The 18391-nt window shown below is 51.4% G+C and overlaps 11 protein-coding genes across 11 annotated transcripts; 6 read left to right on the forward strand and 5 right to left on the reverse strand.

The window, feature by feature from the left end:
* Window positions 1-98: 98 nt before the first annotated feature.
* APUU_60622S (transcription initiation factor TFIID subunit 11 family protein) lies at window positions 99-1352 on the forward strand (the record flags this gene model as incomplete). The annotated part of the gene is made up of 2 exons (XM_041693883.1): window positions 99-595; window positions 758-1352. 2 exons carry the CDS (start codon window positions 99-101, stop codon window positions 1350-1352), a joined length of 1092 nt encoding a protein of 363 aa, XP_041559768.1.
* Window positions 1353-2566: 1214 nt separating this feature from the next.
* On the forward strand, window positions 2567-4129 carry APUU_60623S (acyltransferase family protein; the record flags this gene model as incomplete). Its single annotated transcript, XM_041693884.1, has 3 exons — window positions 2567-2674; window positions 2749-3376; window positions 3426-4129. The coding sequence occupies 3 exons, from the start codon at window positions 2567-2569 to the stop codon at window positions 4127-4129; spliced, it is 1440 nt and encodes a 479-aa protein (XP_041559769.1).
* Window positions 4130-5050: 921 nt separating this feature from the next.
* On the forward strand, window positions 5051-5665 carry APUU_60624S (uncharacterized protein; the record flags this gene model as incomplete). Its single annotated transcript, XM_041693885.1, has 1 exon — window positions 5051-5665. The coding sequence occupies one exon, from the start codon at window positions 5051-5053 to the stop codon at window positions 5663-5665; it is 615 nt and encodes a 204-aa protein (XP_041559770.1).
* A 373-nt stretch (window positions 5666-6038) lies between these two features.
* APUU_60625A (PP2C family serine/threonine-protein phosphatase) lies at window positions 6039-7562 on the reverse strand (the record flags this gene model as incomplete). Its single annotated transcript, XM_041693886.1, has 1 exon — window positions 6039-7562. The coding sequence occupies one exon, from the start codon at window positions 7560-7562 to the stop codon at window positions 6039-6041; it is 1524 nt and encodes a 507-aa protein (XP_041559771.1).
* A 437-nt stretch (window positions 7563-7999) lies between these two features.
* On the reverse strand, window positions 8000-9601 carry OXA1 (membrane insertase OXA1; the record flags this gene model as incomplete). Its single annotated transcript, XM_041693887.1, has 3 exons — window positions 8000-8662; window positions 8733-9473; window positions 9527-9601. The coding sequence occupies 3 exons, from the start codon at window positions 9599-9601 to the stop codon at window positions 8000-8002; spliced, it is 1479 nt and encodes a 492-aa protein (XP_041559772.1).
* Window positions 9602-10052: 451 nt separating this feature from the next.
* APUU_60627A (TOM13-domain-containing protein) lies at window positions 10053-10455 on the reverse strand (the record flags this gene model as incomplete). Its single annotated transcript, XM_041693888.1, has 2 exons — window positions 10053-10106; window positions 10171-10455. The coding sequence occupies 2 exons, from the start codon at window positions 10453-10455 to the stop codon at window positions 10053-10055; spliced, it is 339 nt and encodes a 112-aa protein (XP_041559773.1).
* Window positions 10456-11458: 1003 nt separating this feature from the next.
* Window positions 11459-12681, forward strand: UBX1 (protein phosphatase regulator SHP1; the record flags this gene model as incomplete). Its single annotated transcript, XM_041693889.1, has 3 exons — window positions 11459-11527; window positions 11573-11901; window positions 11958-12681. 3 exons carry the CDS (start codon window positions 11459-11461, stop codon window positions 12679-12681), a joined length of 1122 nt encoding a protein of 373 aa, XP_041559774.1.
* A 321-nt stretch (window positions 12682-13002) lies between these two features.
* Window positions 13003-14177, forward strand: CFD1 (Mrp/NBP35 family ATP-binding protein; the record flags this gene model as incomplete). Its single annotated transcript, XM_041693890.1, has 2 exons — window positions 13003-13035; window positions 13215-14177. 2 exons carry the CDS (start codon window positions 13003-13005, stop codon window positions 14175-14177), a joined length of 996 nt encoding a protein of 331 aa, XP_041559775.1.
* Window positions 14178-14429: 252 nt separating this feature from the next.
* Window positions 14430-15611, reverse strand: APUU_60630A (uncharacterized protein; the record flags this gene model as incomplete). The annotated part of the gene is made up of 1 exon (XM_041693892.1): window positions 14430-15611. One exon carries the CDS (start codon window positions 15609-15611, stop codon window positions 14430-14432), a length of 1182 nt encoding a protein of 393 aa, XP_041559776.1.
* A 613-nt stretch (window positions 15612-16224) lies between these two features.
* Window positions 16225-17188, forward strand: APUU_60631S (COG2 family protein; the record flags this gene model as incomplete). Its single annotated transcript, XM_041693893.1, has 2 exons — window positions 16225-16239; window positions 16316-17188. 2 exons carry the CDS (start codon window positions 16225-16227, stop codon window positions 17186-17188), a joined length of 888 nt encoding a protein of 295 aa, XP_041559777.1.
* Window positions 17189-17312: 124 nt separating this feature from the next.
* MRPL1 (mitochondrial 54S ribosomal protein uL1m) lies at window positions 17313-18336 on the reverse strand (the record flags this gene model as incomplete). The annotated part of the gene is made up of 3 exons (XM_041693894.1): window positions 17313-17405; window positions 17456-18020; window positions 18080-18336. The coding sequence occupies 3 exons, from the start codon at window positions 18334-18336 to the stop codon at window positions 17313-17315; spliced, it is 915 nt and encodes a 304-aa protein (XP_041559778.1).
* Between the last annotated feature and the right edge of the window lie 55 nt (window positions 18337-18391).

Raw genomic sequence — 18391 nt, forward strand, 5'->3', positions numbered from 1 at the left:
ACCCCGTCGCCGCATCTCTCATCAAAACCAGCACCCAACTCAACGCGCAACAAACCATCCGCCGCGGTTCTAGCAGAACCAGGATCGATCAAGCAGAAATGTCCTCACCACCGTCCAACCCGCCCCCAAATGCCAACCCGCTAAAACGCACATCCATATCCTCAGCGTCAGTAAGCCAACAGAACCTCAAACGCCAACGCATGCACCCGCTCCGCCAGACCTCATTTCCTGTGGACCCGGATCTGCGCGCGTTCAGCGCGACGGCGACCAGCGATGCTGGTAGCGTGACGGGGAGTTTCACGGGGAGCCTAGGCGGGGCAAGCGCCGATGGGGTCTTCAGGAGGAAACGCGGGCGGAAAAGCAAGGCTGAGAAGGAGCGGGAAAAGGAACGTGAACGAGAACGGGAGAGGGATAGGGACAGTGAGGATGCGGTCAGCGTTGCCAAGGGTGGTGCAGGTGGTGGAAGTACGGCAGGTGGACAGAATGGGGGCGAAGAAGGGTACGAAGACGATGATTTTGACGATGAAGGGGAGCTATTGGGGAGGGAAGAGGGGGCTGAGCGTGAAGATGTGGAGGGGGAGAGAAAGAATCTTGCGTGAGTTTCCTGATGATAACCACCCGCTCTTGCCTTTCCCATTTTAGTTGTCTTGCTTTTGGGAAGGCTTCGGGCTACCCGAACCTCCCTACAGGGCTGTGGAGAGAGAATCATTACTATATGGGGGGATGACATGCTAATCAGAGGATTTGTTGGTGGTAGATTACTTGTGGATGCCTTTAACCCCCTACAGTCCGAACGGTACGACTTGTTCAAGCGAGCGAAGCTGAGGAAGGAGACGTTGCGGCGGATTGTCAACCATGCACTTTCACAGTCTGTCCCGGCTAGTGTCGTGACTACAATCAACGGGTTTACGAAGGTGTTCGCCGGAGAGATGATCGAAAAGGCACGGACTGTCCAAAAGGAGTGGGCGGATGCGCAGGACCAAGCGGCACTGGCATGGCTTAGCCAGGACGATCCCACAAGCGAAGAGACGAATCAATCTGCTACAAATAATGAACATCTCACGGGGGTGAAAAGTGAGCCGGCGGAGACGGACGGGGACGTGAGTTCAGGTGCTGCTGAAGTGTTTCGGGTTTCGGCACATAGTGGAAGTGGTTCCCTCAAGAAGCTTCCGCCCAACCCACACCGCGGGCAGCTGCTCCCATCCCACCTACGAGAGGCTCTCCGACGCTACAAGCGAGATGGCGAAGGCGGCGGTGTTGGCTTTTCTGGGCTGAGTCTGGGGAACTTGGGGGTCCGAGGGTCGGTAACGTGGAGTGCGGGAAGCGTGGGAGGACGGCCGTTGTTCCGGTGAAATGTTCTTAGTTGACACAACTGCAAGCTCATTTTGACTTTCGGGGTGCGCCCGTGCTGTGTATACCCATAGATTAATGTTTCAAGTTTTTATTGGGACGCGAGTGCCGATCGGGTTTGTTGGACTCGTGATGTCGTTATTCTGGGCCTGTTCGACACCATGGCCCGCCAAGCCAGCGCCGGTAAAGACCGCCAAGCCGCTACGCCCACTAGGGCAGCGACTAGACGTGACTAAGCGGCGCTAATCAGCCTTAATCACCCACTAAGAAATCGCGCTGATGAACTTGAGCGGCGGAACCGCGTATTTCGATCAGGTTCCAAGACCGCCCCAACTCCTGCAAGTCCCTGATTCGAGCTCCATCGCGCCATCTCTCCCTTCGATTGGAACAGCAGCTGTTCAAACTGCAACGCAATCCAAGGGTTTCCAGTTTGGGCGCCCGGATGGGTCTCTTCCCCCCCCAGCGCTGTCCCTGAACCGTCGCCCTATGCCGGTCTGCCATCCTGCAGCGCCGTTTGCAATGCTGTGACTGGTTCCCTGGCGCACAGTCTTGCCCCCCTGAATGGCCTTCATTCAAGCCTTTCTTTCGCTGACTTTCAGTTGTCTTTCTTGGCAAAGGCCACTGTGGATTCAAGGCTGAGACGCAATGTTCCATCGTTATGCATCCGCTGACTTTGTGTCCTCGTTCTGCGGCATGGCCCGCCACTGCACTGAGCAAAGACCAAAGAATGGTTCTGCCTGCCAAATATTACTATTCTCGTCTCCCTTCCCTGCTGCGTCCTCGCTGCTTTTTTCACTCTGCTCGTTTGCTCTCTTTGCTCTCTTTGCTCTCTCTGGAGTCGGGGTGGATATCGCTCGTTCTCGGCATTCTCCATACTCCTCGACGTTGATCCATTCTTTTTCCCTTGTCTTTCCCTTTTTTTCCTCATCCTCCGTAACCTGCCCCGTATTTCGCTGTCAGCCCTCCAAAGCCAAGAAAAAGGAAACCACCGGCTTCTTTTGGCCCTTTTTTCCGTCTTATTCCTTCCTAATAATCCTGTCCCTTGCGTGGCTGAATTTCTTCTGCCTTACCTGTCCTTGAGTCTCGCATTCCATGCTGCCGTCGTGAACACACACCATCCTCCTTCCATCCATCCCTTCACACTCATTTGGTTTTTGGCTTAGCTTGTGTTGCATTTGAATGATCTTGCTTTCGGTCTCTTAAGTCTTGGTGCAGGATGTCCCAAGCTGCCTATCTTTACACTCGCATTCGAGAGGCGCTCCCATGGAGTGGCGGCGACCCCAACGTCAAGGGTGACCCCCGAAAAAGCGTCAAATGGATCGATGTACGTGCCCTTGGCCCATCTTCGCTCTCTACCCTCAACTGGCCGGGACTGACTCTTGAAAAAAAAAACCACAGGGCCTTCGAGGTATCGCTTCTTTCCTTGTCGTTCTCACTCACCTTGCTCGAGCGTGGGATTATGATCTTTTCGCTCCTCGCGATTCTGAGGATGCGTCTCCCAGGCTCCTGCAGTTGCCCGTGTTCCGCATTCCCTGGCAGGGCCGTATTGGTGTTACCATCTTCGCGTTCCTGACTGGCTACGTCTGCGCCTTGAAGCCTATCAAACTGCAACGAAACGGTAATCTATTGGGCGCTTTTACTGCTGTCGGTAAAAGTGCTTTCCGCCGGCCGCCGCGTCTCATCATGCCCGCCACGATTGCGATGATAATATCCTGGATACTGGCGCAGTGCCGCGCGTTCGTTGTTGCCAATCGCTCGGATTGCTGGTGGTGCCGATATGCCGCTCCTGATCTTGAGGATTCGTTTGGAAAAGAAGTGATTCGACTGGGTCAAAACTTCCTTACTACCTGGACGACAGGTTACATGGCCTATGACGACCACCAGTGGGCGTTGCTGCCACTGCTGATGACCTCCATGTTGGTCTATATCTTGACATGTGCGACGATGTTCATGCGCTTCCGCTGGCGGTTGTTTGTCTATCTTATTATGGCGCTTTACTTCCATCAGGACAATGCGAAGAACACAGGTAACTGCTCCTTGAAGCCCGCTCGGTGGAAGCACGCTAACGATATCAGAAACTTTCCAATTGCAAGGTATTTATGGCATGTTCCTCAGCGATTTGTCCTACGAGGTCTCTTTCCAGGAATTCATCGAGAAGTGGAAATGGCCGCGCCGAGTTGTGGCCTTCTCCCTCTTTGCCGCTGGGGTCTTCATTGCCGGCTACCCCGGCGAGCACCCCGAATGGGCAGACTGGTCGAATGTTATGTTCAACATCTCACACTACATCTTCCCTCCCGATGTTAACGTCGGCAAGCGTTACTCCGCTATCGGTGTTGATCTCGTCATTTTCTCTATCTATATCTCGCCAAGCGTTAAGGATTTCTTATCCAACCGCCTCCTCCTTTGGCTCGGCTCGCAGTCGTTTGCCGTCTATCTCGTTCACGGAACACTCCTCCGTACTGTTCTCTGCTGGATGCTCTATGGCATCTCGGGCCAGCCCTTCGACCCCGAGAAGAAACAGGAGGGATCAGACGAGCCGGTCTGGATTCCGATCCGCCCACCCTGGGTTGTCGCGATCAGCATACCTCTGTGGATTGCATTGGTATATTTCTGCGCGACGATGTGGACGAAATACGTGGATCCGTTCTGTGCACGGTTGACACAGAAGATGGAAAACCAAATGTTCATCCAGGAGGAGAAGCCCCAACAACCAGAGTCATTACCGTTGACATCCGTGCCGATGCAGCCGATGCAGACTATGCCGATGCAGAACGCGTAAACTGACTCAAATCCCATCAAACATAACAAAAGCCGATGGTTACTGCTGTTTGTTTAACTATATGACACATCTACACGATACTGTTACTTGTTCCTTTTCAACAAGCATTTTTTAGAGCTGATTATACATTACTTTATCTTCTCTGTTTGCATTTCTCGGCTTTCTTCTTTCGAGAGATATGGCAGGTCCATGTGTGACTGTTTTTTTGCTTTTGCCTTTTTTTTTTTTTTTTTTTTTCACCTGGGGTCGGAGTTGATCTGTTTCCGCCGACCTTTGTCTCAAAGTGTTTCATTTTCATTTTCTTCCTTTCATTTTTCGACATATACTTATTACCCTTCCTATTTTCTATTAATGTACAAAAGGAGCAATGAACATAGCTATGATTATAGAGGTTCCACTTCTCGTAACAGGGTAGCCCTGCTGGAGCTCTGCTTCAGCCCTGTGCAACATTCATATTTTTCAATAGCTTGATCTTGACCTGATAATCGGACGCCATTACATGGAAGCCTGCTTGGCTGTGAATGCATTTAGACTGGCCGGCCAGCCTTTGTTTGCGCAACATCGCAGCTCTCGTTACACAAAGAACAGACTCAATGAAGCCAACACATCAGCTTTAGAACGGTCCCGTGTTATTGGTTGAGATCCCTTACATAGAAAGTGTGAGGTCGGTTTGAGATTCTTCTAAATTTACCTACACTTTCTGATATCAGGCTTTGTATCTTGCTAGTTCTGTTATTCTTATCTGACCGCAATATCACCGATGCTATCTGATGGTTTTTCTCTACACCGTATATATCACCAGTCTACATCCCACTCCGTATCCTTTTTGCTGAACTCTACCCAACCTACCTACACCACACATCCTACCTAGTCCAACACCCCCCTAAACAAACCCAGGTTCAGGATCTACTACACCGTACCATGTCCATACTCGAATCCCCCAGCCGGGATCCCCCCTTCAGCACAAAGTCAAATCTCCAGATAACCCCAGAAGAACCCCCCAAACTAACCCCCAAACGCAAGCGTTCAAACCCATCCCATTCCCCACTACCCTGGAGCTGGAATTGGAGCTGGAGCTGGAACTCGCCTCTACTGCCCTCTCCATTACTCTCACCTTTATCCACCCGACCAAGTCCAGAATCCATTCCCAGTTTCAACCCAGAAGCTTGGCTCTCCGCCGCAAAGTCCATACTACATAGCGTCAAAGCCAAAGGAACAGGAACAGACGCGGATCACGCAAACAGACGAATACTGAAGAGCCTAGAAGATGCCGTTTGGATGGTCAATGAAGAGATTACCGGGATTGAGACGGTTGTGGAGGAGATGGAGTCTTGGGGTGGCATTTCTGTACGCGAGGCCGTAGGGATAGTGGAGGAGGCCGAGAGTAATATCTGGGCTTGTCTTGAGAGGGTGCGTGCTGAGATTGGGGAGATGCATGGAGATGAAATGGATGATACGGTGAGGGAGGCTATTCAATGTCTTCTGATGGGGAATATTGGGGAGCTTGATGCTTTGTTAGAGCGCATGAATACTTAGATGAACAGCTTATCGGTGAATCTATAGGCAGGAATTAGACGAGGTCGGTCATTTTGGTTGTCTACAAATGTTTGGGTTTGTCAGTTGCTCTGGCCTTTTTGTCTAATATGTATAACGATAAGTTATATGCTCACTAGGGCGTAAAGTATCGTCTGTAAAACCATGTTAGCCAATGTTTTAAGGCTTGATAGAGTTTCTCGTATAGGTGTGAGCTATACATACTTGGATAGGCAGACAGCGATTGGCAATGATAGTAAGAAGATGGTAGGAGAGGCGAGATGAAGTGAAGCTCCAAACAATACATCCGTGTTGTCGGTATAGAAGATTTCCACAGTGAGAGGGCCAGTCTGTGAGCAGTCCCCTTGATACAGCCTCAACCGTTTCTCTTCTTCGGATCTGTGCCATCAAAGAAAATAACCTGCACCGTCATATCATCCCTTAGACGCCGTGAGTGTGGGGGAGTAAAGGCAAGCCGGCCCGAGATCAACTCGTGATGATTCCCTCCCAGTGAATTGCGGACCAGATGGGCAGCGGCATTGTCATCCTGCACTGTTGCTCTCTCCTCGACAAATTGCCAGTTTACGCCATTCCGAAAGTGCCCAAAGTCAAATTGTCCGTAGGTATGATCGTCTTCTCTCCGTGACGATATCAGCCACTTTCCCACAAGGTCAACAGCCTGTTGACTGGAGAGCATATCCCACAGTCCATCCGTTGCCATGATCAAAAACGAGGCCCTGCTGGGATCAATCCTCGTACTTGTCACGACCGGCTCAGCGGTCAGGTATGGCGGCGTGCGGACATCGTACTTCGGCGTCAAGGGTTCTGGACCATGGAATCTGCGTTTCATATCCTGCTGTACTTCCAACGGCCACTTCCACTGTCCATCTCCAAAGGCCCGTGAGACCATCATCCCCAACACCCGTCCATTTTTGACAATGCCTTCCTCGCCAGGGTGTTCCCTGGAGATCCTGGCGGTTTCTTCTTCGTTACTGCCAGTCTGATCAATCGACAACGGTATCGCCTCCCAACTGCCATCTGGCAACTGTTGTGCGAGAACCGCTCTCGAATCCCCAGTGCATGCAACATGCACGTTCCTCGTGACTGGGTCGTACAGTGATAGTAAAGCACACGAGCCCGCATAAGCAGGAAGAAGTCTCTCCACCTTCTCTTGTAGAGGAACCCCACTGCTCCGAGTCGTTTCCAGAGCTGTCCCAAAGATAGATGTATCGAGGTCCGTGAATCCCTGCTTAACAGCCTCCTGGACAGCTTCATTAGACCCTACACCAGAGGCCAACTGAGCTCGCTCCAGCCTGCGCCGCACAAAAGGCAAGAGTTTCCTCTCCAACAAATCTGCAGTCTGCCAGCCTAAATGGCCATCGAAAACTGCCCACGCCATCCACTGCTGATTCCCACCACCGCCATCATCGTAATTGCCTAACGATAACGGCGAGGGAATCTTCCCATGCGCATACCGATCTTCGCAGGGACTATTCGAAGCTACCTGGGCACCATCATACCGATTCACACCAGCAACATCCTTGACCAGAAACGAGTATGCATCTTGTGAGATGAGCCTGGTCACTTGTTTCTTGGAAAGGCTGCTCCTGGGGTCGTATTCATTGCCCAGATGTCCTTGTTCAGGTAGTGCACCTTCTTCTAGATATGGCACTTTGTCGTTACCACCAGGCTGGACCTGGGTGCCGGACATAAGCCACCAAAGAAATGGCGTACTTACACCCGCTAAACCGATAATTGTCACGCTTCTCCGTAGAGAGTTGGATGATGACGAAGAACCATTTGTTGAGTAGGAGGAGTTCCTGGCTTGCGGCCGTAAGAGCGGTATTGTTATTCCCCTGGTGCGAGGCAGTCGCGCCCGGATTATTTTTGGTGATAGCATTGTGGTCAAGGACTTAAGTTCATATATCAGACTGTAAAAATTCTAGACGCTTAGACGCTAATATAATAGAAAATTGGAGAAATGAGCTGGAGCGTTTTGTTTGTAGTGGTTTGTTACTGGTTATAAATACAGGGGAAGGCACTTACCTAGGGATGCCCTGTATGATTTGAATTAGGCTTAGCGCGTAGTAAGGAGATTCTAGGGGGGTTATAGTATTGATTTGTATCGAGCTCAAGTTGTATGAGATACTGCACCGAAGATTTTGCATGTGATGGTTTTGTGCAAGTTCTTTACAAACAACAGGGATTAAAAGGTGATTATGTCTAATGATTGTGACGGTGGCCAGTGAGATAAGAAGGTAGAGACATCTCTATTTAGACAAAATCGAATAAACTGCTATAATACAATGTGCAAATTATATGAGACATATATCACATTTACTGCTTCGTGTTAGGGTTTTTGAAAGCCGACTTGGCCTTTTCCCTCTCTCTCTCTAACGCCTTCAGATGCGCTTCCCTGCGCGCAAAGTTGCGCTCCTCCCGCTTCCAATCCTCTTCTTCCTTTCTGCGCTTCTCGTAGTCCTCCGCCAGTTTGCGATCCTTGTCGCTGAGGCGTGCTGGTTCCGCGAGAGAGCCATCGGCGTTCGTCTTTGGACCCTTTCCGCTCATCTCCTCCAACTTCTTTGAGGTTTCCTTGGTGAACTGGTTCTTGGACTCCTTTATGTTGTTGATGGCGCGGTCGATGAAGCTGAGGTTAGGCTCATTGCCTGCGGCCTTCTGTGTCTTGGCAATTTCAGCTTTCTCGTGCTCAATGGCCTGCGTGAGCAACCGGAGAGCCCTGCCCGCATCAGGACCGGCTACACCGGACGTATCGGTAGGGAGCTGTTGCTGGGGAATTGTGATGCCCATGGCGGCACGGAACGAGGGGCTGCTAAGCATGTAGGCCTGGGAGAGACCGAAGAGACCGGTTGTGAGGAAGTACATTTGCAGTGCAGCGGGGAAGAACGCCAGAAACAGGAACTGAATTGCCGGCATTCCGTACATCATGAATTTTCGTATTTGCTGTTGTGATTGATCGATGTTTCCGAACTCGCCTCCTTTCTATTAAAGAAATGGCCGTTAGCAGAATGCAACAAAGTCAACGGGATCGAACGAAGATAATGGATCATACCCTGAGACTCATATATAAGAAACCAGATGTTAGCAAAGGAAGGATAAAGAACGGATCAGCAACTGTGAGGTCCTTGATCCAAGCAAACTGCTCCGCTGCCAGCCCGGGGACAGGCAAGTGAGCCATGCCGCTGACAACACGGTAACAACCGTAACCAAAGGGGATCTGAAGGAACATCGGGATAAAAACGTTGCTCGACTTGATACCGAGCTCGGAATTTAGCTTCGCTAAATCTGCCCGGTACTTTTGCATCTCAACCTGGTTCTGAGACTGCGCAGCGCTCATCATCTTGGCCCGAACAGGCGTGATGATATGTTTGTTGTTTGAAATCCTCGTGCTGGCATCCGCAGAGCGGAAAAAGAGAGGTAGAATCGCAAAACGGATCAAGACACCCGTTGCGACGATACTTCCTAGCCAGGGCAAGCCACTCCACATGTGAACATGTTCCATTATATATTCAACTGCTGATGACGGTCCCCAGCCGTAATCAAGCCCGAGCTCCTTCAGGTATCCAATTTTCTCCGGGATGGCTTCGATATCGATATTTGAAAGGTCCCATTCGGTTGGTTGTTGAGAGGGTTCGGGTGCTAGCTCGTTGGGATTCGCAGCGGATGAAGTCGAATTGAATCGAGCTGCAGGCACGGCAATTGAGGGCACTGACGGCCTCCATATCGTAGACCCGCCGAGAACCTTGCCATTCCGCACGGGGAATCTTGAAATCTGCGGACGAAATGAAGAATACTGCGTGCACGAGTCAGCCCCGAATTTCCGGATTCCAGGGAGTCAAGACAAACCGATCGGGTGGACCGTGCAAAAGCAGCAAATTGCTGCTGGGCAAGGCGCCCTTTCAAACCAGGGCCTCCCAGCATTGTGCACGACGAGATGACCGAACGGAGAAAATGGGTTGATCGAATCGCGGATGCGGACCTGAAGACACTTTATTGCCAAGACGCGGATTTTGCCGGGCGGTCTGCCGGGCGAGAATCGGCAATGGCACGATCCAGGAGTATACAGCGGAAATGAACAATACCTGTCCACTGTCTCGCGGATCTATAGAAATTGTGGGATATTCACAGGTTGAAATGTGCTGGATTTTGCTCGCCGAACGCCGTCAAGCTAATTACTGCGCTGCCTACTTGGGTCTATGTATATACATGTAAACATCACTCCAGGTGCATCCCGTTCAAGCAGGAATAACAACACTAAATCCCAGAAAATCGACCCATGCATCAAGTCCAATTTAAATGTCTATTTGTTCCCTGATACTTCCCACCCTCAGCTCTTCTGTATCCCGCAAACATACTCCGGCGAAAGCAACCTCTATAATCCGAGCCCCGCGGCTGCAGGCCTAGACCGCCGATACGTGGGAAAGATCTAAACAGACAATGGTTAGCCAAACCGCATCAAATATCAAAGTTGAAAACTTGGTGGAAAATACTTTTGTCCCAGACCACCCCAGCCTAAACGCTGCCTCATGTGCAAATAGTTCACCGAACCCAAGCATCAAGCCATTCACAAACGGAAGAACCAGGTTGATTGCAGCACCACGGACGATGCTCCAGAGCGTCGGCGAGGGCCTGTAGAGGATCAAAGGCGAGTCTGATGAGGTTGAAGTGGCGTCATGGTTGGCTGAATAGATCTCCGAATCGGAGGGGATCGTTAGACCGGACTCGTAGAGCGCTGGTGTTGAGTTGGAGACGGAGGCGGCCTCGTTTGAAGCCATGATTGATGGAGAGGGGTGGACGTGTCAGTGAGTAGGATATCGTTGCGGAGGGAGGTTGATCCGGCTATTGTCGCGAAGCCAGTTAAGAGGAGGGAATTGCGGAAACTGCCTAAAGTAGCTGACAAGATCAATAAGTTGAAGCTGGTTGGATCTCGAACAAACCCATTGATTAGTCCCGGGCCGATATCCCCAGCTTCCTGATTCAGCAGCCGCTGCTTTAACGGTAAACACGTGACCCGCCTGTCACGAACTATAAGTATGGGGACAGTGGACCTCCCTCCTTCGCTCAATGGCAGAGAGGAAATTCTAGTGGTGAAGAACATTAAACTGCCATGTGATGTTTTCTTTTGTGGTTATTTACTGATAGAGTAGTGCTTAGCCTAGTGCTCACCTTACCGAAACTCTAGTCCGGAAAAAGAGGGCGTAGAGCCTCCTGGCATAAAGATCGGTACAAAAATTATTAACAAGATGGCCATGATGAGCCCGGTAATAGTGATTACGTGGTCTCACTTAATAATCACGGAAATAGTTATTTTCGAGTTTCACATATCTCGGCCAAGGCGTATTCAATGAGCTTTTCAGAAGATGTGGTGTCATTTTTCTCTTTCCTAACCAGAGGCAATGCAAAAATCATAAAAGTCTGTATAGTTGTTAGATTGTGAATTTCACAACAATGTAAGGAAATTGTTGAGTACAGCTTTAAATTTAAGGTATATTCACGTACTTACTAGTCAGCAAAACGAGGCTGAGATGGTTCCTGAGGCACCACGGAATTTCTTGTCCCCGGATGACCAATCAGGCAACAGTGACGTACTTTGCTTTTGCTTTGTTGAAGGTGGAATCCCGAAGAACCTCATCAGCTGTCCTCGCTGCACAGTGTTCACCTACTTGCTCCATTTCCCCAATCCTTCTACCTTACTCTATTTTACTGCTATCTAGCTGCATAACCGAAGTCAGAGCTGTATTTCTGGTCCAATTATTAGCTACAGGCAGTAGATCTACCATGAACCCCGCCGATCACGATGAGGTTGTCTCGCAGTTCTGCGCTATGACTAGGGCGCGTCCCGACGACGTGGGTATCTTGTCGCAGATGCAAAAATCTCGCTAACCTGGATAGGCGCAAGAATATCTAGCAACCAACGGCTGGGATCTTGAGGCCGCAGTTACCGAGTTCTTTGCGGAGCAGGACGAGAGCGCGGGGTTAGCTGGACAACAAGGCCAGCCTGCAGCCGAATCCTCATCCTCCACACCTCGAGAATCCTCCACCTCCCGCAGACAACCCCCGAAGAAATTCGCAACGTTGGGTGACCTTACATCTGGCACGAACGACAGCGAGGATGACGACGACGATGAGAACCAAGACTTCTTTGCGGGGGGTGAAAAGTCCGGGCTAGCTGTACAAAACCCCGACGACCTCAAGAAGAAAATCATCGAGAAGGCTAAAAAGTATGTCGCCGTCACCTGCTATTTGCAAATATTTCGGACCTTTTAATTGCTTATAGGACTCAACTGCCTGAATCCGATGACAACGAACCGAGACGAAGCAACTTCACGGGTTCCGCCCGCACATTAGGTGGTGATGAAATGCCAAGCAGAGTGGTCGAGGCTCCGAGTGCGCCCGCTGAGCCACAAATCCCTCGTCGCGTCCGGAGGACACTACACTTCTGGGCGGATGGCTTTTCAGTAGACGATGGTGACCTGTATCGATCTGATGATCCTCAAAACGCCGAGATTCTCAATAGCATACGACAAGGCCGTGCCCCGCTCTCAATTATGAACGCACAACATGGTCAGGATGTGGATGTTGAAATAAAACAACATGACGAGAAGTACGTTAGGCCGAAGCCGAAGTACAAGCCATTTGCAGGCCAGGGACAGCGACTAGGAAGCCCAACCCCCGGTGTTAGGACTCCTACTCCGTCTGAACCGACGCCTGGTGCTCAAACGAGCTCTGAACCCCCCAAGCCCAAAGTGGACGAGTCCCAGCCCGCAGTCACCCTACAAATCCGTCTCGGAGATGGAACCCGCCTTACCTCCCGATTCAACACCACCCACACAATCGGCGATGTTTATGACTTTGTGTCTGCTGCCAGCCCCCAGAACCAGACCCGCCCATGGGTCCTATTGACAACATTCCCTAGCAAGGAACTAACTGACAAGGCTGCTGTGCTAGGCGAACTGGCCGAGTTCAAGCGCGGAGGAGTGGTGGTACAAAAATGGCAATAGACTACGGGGGTCTAAGCCGAAAAGCGTCATTCTACGAAGCACCTAACTACTAGTACATTCTGACTTTGACAAGACATTGGACAAGTGATGAATAACTTATTAGATAGTGGCGATATACCAAAAGAATGAGAAACCACGTCGTAGCGTGGATCTGAAAGGCTTTGCACTATTATTGTAGAGTAGGTCGGTCAGTAGACGTTCTCCGATTGATAAGCAGCTCCGCGGAATGACGCAGAAGCATGAACCACCATTGCGAGATCGGCTTCCCCAACTTTTCCTTCTACTCTTCCTACAACATATTACTTCCCCAAATATCCGAAAATGCCTCTAGAAGGAGTCAAAAATATCATCCTGGTGCGTCTAAACCTACAATACCCCCTTCTCGGGGCCCGGCGCTCGCAAAGAGAAAATTTCCAGCCCCTCCACGCCTTATCGATAACAATCGCCCCAGACATGCCTCTACAAGCCCCCTCCTCTACGGCCACATTGAACTGTAAATATCAAGCATATACTTACAAATGAATTAATAACAGATCCTCTCCGGCAAAGGAGGCGTCGGTAAATCCTCCGTCACCCTCCAACTTGCGCTCGCCCTCTCGTTACAAGGAAAATCCGTCGGAATTCTCGACATCGACTTAACAGGCCCTTCCATCCCACGCCTCGTAGGCCTCGAGGGCGCAAAGATCACACAGTCGCCGAACGGATGGGTACCAGTACCGGTGCATGGATCCAGCCTTACAAGTGATGCCGCGACAGCGGGCGGTAGCACTGGCGAGGGCAGCACAAACGGAACTGCTACAGAAACAGGGAAACCAAGAGGAAGCCTCCGTTGCATGTCCCTAGGTTTTCTCCTCCGCGACCGCGGCGACGCCGTAATCTGGCGCGGGCCCAAGAAAACAGCTATGATCAGACAATTCCTCACGGACGTATACTGGGGCCAAACGGACTATTTGCTCGTCGATACGCCACCGGGGACAAGTGACGAGCATATTGCGCTTGCGGAGGAACTTCTCAAAATATCTACGACTGCTGTGAACCCTGATGGCTCTACTATTAATGGTTTGCCTCGGCTCACGGGTGCGGTGCTGGTGACGACTCCGCAGGCGATTGCGACATCGGATGTGCGCAAGGAGGTGAATTTCTGTGTGAAGACGAATATACCGACGTTGGGAGTTGTTGAGAATATGTCGGGCTATACGTGTCCTTGTTGCGGGGAGGTGAGTAATTTGTTTTCGAGTGGTGGCGGGGAGGTTATGGCGCAGGAGATGGGAGTGAGGTTTTTGGGGAGGGTGCCAGTTGATGTGCAGTTCGGGGAGCTGGTAGAGGGGAAGAATCAAGATGAAAGTGAAGATGAGGAGGATGGGACTGGGACTGGGGATGTGGATAAGATGGAGGAGGTGGATGAGAGGCTGTTGGTGGAGAGGTATAGGGAGTGTTGGTCATATGGGCGGTTCGAAGGGTTTGCGAAGACATTGATAGGAGAGATTGAGGGGTGATGAAGTTGTTGGAATATGGAAAAAGCTGGGTTTGGTGTTTCACAGAGACGATTTACATCGTGTATAGCATTGCATTCATGGATACCTTGATTAGAGGGGAAATGTCATTTCTAGGTCTCAATGAGTATGCTCGCTAAGCTAAGATAATCAGTGCTGACGAAGGGGTATTCGTCGTTTATATTCGGATACGGTCATCATATATGGACAAATGTATCCCACCGGGGGAATGGTATGCGTGTGCGTATGTTCATCTTAAGAAGGAGGGGCTCGTTCATTCTGTCGCTCGAGCATAGCTCGTAGTCTGCTCTCTGCCGTCTGTTGCCCAGATTCGCAACTTTCATTCCATGCAGCTTGTTTCAGCCAGCGGAAGAGCGATTGCACGTCAGATGGCTTGGATGGGTCTGTCAATTGGCTAGACGTGTCTGCGGTTTGGTGTACCTGACCAGGCGGATGGTCAGGCTTGAGGTAACCGTTGGCCTGGGCGTCAAGGAGAATCTCCGAGACCAGCGCCGGAGTGAGGATGTTTTGTACTCGATTGTCTTCGCCTTGCTCGGTTGTTCCCAGCAGCACCCGCCCGTCCGCTTTGGGCTTCGAGGCAAACTCGCGCGTTGTAGGGAGAGACTCTAGATTGGGCTCGCGGTCAGGCTGTTGTTGACCTGATGGATCGCTCGGATGAGCCACTTGCGACGGTGCCGAGATAGGAGGTAAGAGGGTGTCAAAAAAGGTGTAGTTTGAAAACGAAGTATGGTCACGGCCATCCGCAGCCATTTCATCATCATAGATGACTACATTATCACCAGAATCGGAGCTGGCTTCTTCGACAGGCAAAAGTCCACCAGGCGGCGCACGAATCTCGCCTAGAGGCGCAATATGACTGCCATACTCGTTGGCTAGACTGAGCTTGCTACGGCCGCATATCTCCCCGATCGAGTCGAGCGTGCTGCGAATGTTTGGCTCGATGGCCCGAAGGATGCCATCTATACCGAACTCCTCGTCCGAGGGGAGCTCGGGCTCCTTTCTTTGCGAACTCGATGTCCCGGGAAACAGAAACGACCGCCGTGTAGGCATCTTGGATGGACCGGAGTTATCATCAGGACCCCCAGAATATGACCTGACAAGAACAGGCTGTGAAGCTAAGCTCGAAGGTCTCCCGCTGCTAGAACTATTGGTTGCTTGGCGCGTCTTCAAGGACAGGGGTTTGGGATGGCCGTTGAGATGGCGTAACGCAGTAGTGCGATAAGCACGAGTTGTATCATCTAGAGTGTTTTCATAGCGACAGGGATTCGCTTGGTGGGAGGAACTAGCGGTCTCGAGGGGGGAGAACGAGGAAGACAGTGTAGGGGGCTGCGTCCACCTCGGCCGCGCGGACGTCGCGGAGGATGGTCGCAATGCATCAAGGTGGGAGGACAGCCTGCCGGAGGCTGTCTGATCCATTTCCTTCAACCGAGCGAGTGTCGACAAAGCGGCCAGTCACTATGAGAATGCGGCAGTGGTTGCGTCTGTAGCTCCAGACAACAGCGTCGTGAGCTTCTCTGGTGACGCAGGGAAAGACACGAACGCAACACGACAACGTCCACCAAGGGCTCGGAAACCCCGCTTCTCAGGTAGAAAGACTGTCGGGCCACAGACACGTAGGGGTGCTCCAGCGCATTGCATGGAGGAACACAAAGTGCATGGGATCAGGCGGTGTTGGACAAGCTGGCATGCATCGGATAAGCATAACCGGGTTTGACGCTGGCAGCTGATTGATGCGGGAGGTTGCAGATGAGACAGAATGAGTTGGCAGGAAATTGAATTCGCCCAGGCGCCTGAGTCCGTGCTTCTGTAGGACTATTCCGCAAGCATACTTACGAAAGTTGGTTAGTTAAGTCGGTGATCCGTGGCGGCGGAGTCAACCCTGCGCTGTCCAGACCGAGACTCGTCCAACTCCGCATTTCCCCCCTCCAAACGCAAACACCTGCCAGCTAGACCCTTCACATGCAGCTTCTGTTTGTCTTCGCTGTCTGCTCGATAACTTGGCTGACGATTTGTCTGAGTGACCGCCAACATGAATAAATTTCGCGTATGCAAGCCCAGCTGTCCCTCCCCCCGATTGGCCCCCGGCAGCATTAAGCTGACCTCAGTTTGTATCCTCCCAGTTTGGCGATTCCGACGAGTCCGCATCCGATTTGGACGATGATACCTCCGGTCTTCCTTTTCCTGAACCTCTATCCCGCGCCTCCTTCCTCTCGCCAGACTTCAACCCGGCGGCATACCTCTCTTCCCTGACCAATCGCCATCAAAGTCTTGAAGACCTGCGCCAGGAATTGCGGGATCTCGATCAATTGCTCAGCCGAGAATTACTGGACTTGGTCAATGAGAACTATCAGGATTTCCTGTCCCTAGGGACTGCTTTACAGGGAGGGGAGGAGAAGGTCGAGCAGGTTCGCGTCGGGCTGCTTGCGTTCCAGCGGGATGTCCAATCAATCCGAGGCAAAGTCGAGGCGAGGCAAACGGAGGTGGAGGAGCTACTGAATGAGAAGAAGCGACTACGAGCGAATGCGAACATTGGACATGCATTGTTGGACTTTGCGGATCGGGTCGAGGAGCTGGAGAAGAGGCTGATGATTGGAGAGCAAAATCCACAGGGAATTCCAATAGAATCGTCTGATACGGAATCAGACTTCTTGGAGAGTGAGGACGATGACGAAGACGAGACGGGGGATGAGGAGCGCGGAGAGAATACGGCGCCGCTGGTCTCGCTCAAACGACTTGAGCACCACCTACAGAAATACGTTTACCTGACGAGGTTGTCGTCTAGAATCGGTGATGAACATCCGTTCCTACTCGCGCAACAGCAGCGCATGTCAAAGATCCGGTCGGCGTTACTTCTGGATTTGAAGAAGGCACTTGAGCAAGCGAAACAGGCGGGGGACAAGCGAGACACCAAAACGCTGGCCGTTTTGCGTCTGTACAAGCTCATGGGAGAGGATACAAGTGCCGTCTCCGCTCTGAAAGACCTGACCATATAAATAGATTTGTGGCTGTTATTGCATAGCGCCGGCGTTGAGAGTATATGCTCGAACCAATTATCATTATAATACACCGTATCCTTCCTAATAAAACATGTTCTATACAGCAGAGATCGAAACTATTTTACACGCCAGTCAGGAGAGCGGGATCCACGGAGTTCTCCGTTTTAAACTCTCCGTTGAGACTGAAGCCGGGGCCGTTGGTCGAACTCAATACCTGCAGTCAATCAGCAACAGTTAGGGGAGGTCTTATGCTCTTGGACTCACCACTTCGTAGATCTGCTTTGTAATTCGGTCGTTGAGCCCGAGAGCGTCCTTCTTCACCTGCTCAATGGTAGCGCGAAGGTTGTCCCTTAGCTGTTCGGGGGAAAATCCCAGTTGTCCGATGGGGAGTCGGATCACAGCATCACGCTCCCTGTATACCGTACCCCCACGAAGCATCTCAACACGAGAAGCCACGTCTTCGACGACAGTACCCGTTTTCGCGCTGGGCATCAAACCTCTTGGACCGAGAATCCTGCCCAGTCCAGCCTTGTTCATCGCGTCCACGCTGTCCGGATGGCAAATGCATCGATCAAACTCAATTTTCCCGCCCTTCACGGCGTCGAAGACTTCCTGTTCTCCAACTAGCACTGCCCCTGCCGCCGCTGCTTCTTTCGCGTGTTTTGAACCGGGGGGACAAATAACACAAATTCGGGATTCGGTTTGAACTGAGTGAGGAAATCGGAGCATGTTACGAATGACCGGGCCGTCTCGTCTGGTTTTCAGTCGGATGTGGATTTCGTACTTCGAAACAGCTGGCTCCCGGCCAACTTCAAATGCCCGAAGGTATCTACCATGGAGAGAAGATTAGACAAGTCGTTGGGTCGGGGTAGTCGGTGTGCTGTTTACCTCATGGCATCGCAGAGAGCGAACTGTTCCACATCCTTCAGATCCTTTTGTTGAAACTCACGAGGAGCCTTCCTGGACTTTTTGAGAGCGGCCTTTTCTCTCTTCCTCCTCTGGGCACCCATATCGCTCCCGGCTCCCCGAATCTGTTGATAACTCGAAAGAATGGAGCCCGCCATTGGCCCTTGTCGGATAGAGGGCCGGCATATTGAGAGCATTGTTCTTGCCCCGCTGGGCATCAGCGAACTGAGCGACGACATAGCCTGCGCGTGGAATGGATGTGTGCTCTGCTCTCTGCTGTCCAACAATTGTTTT

Source organism: Aspergillus puulaauensis, chromosome 6, assembly GCF_016861865.1.
Source record: "Aspergillus puulaauensis MK2 DNA, chromosome 6, nearly complete sequence".
NCBI lineage: Eukaryota > Fungi > Ascomycota > Eurotiomycetes > Eurotiales > Aspergillaceae > Aspergillus > Aspergillus puulaauensis.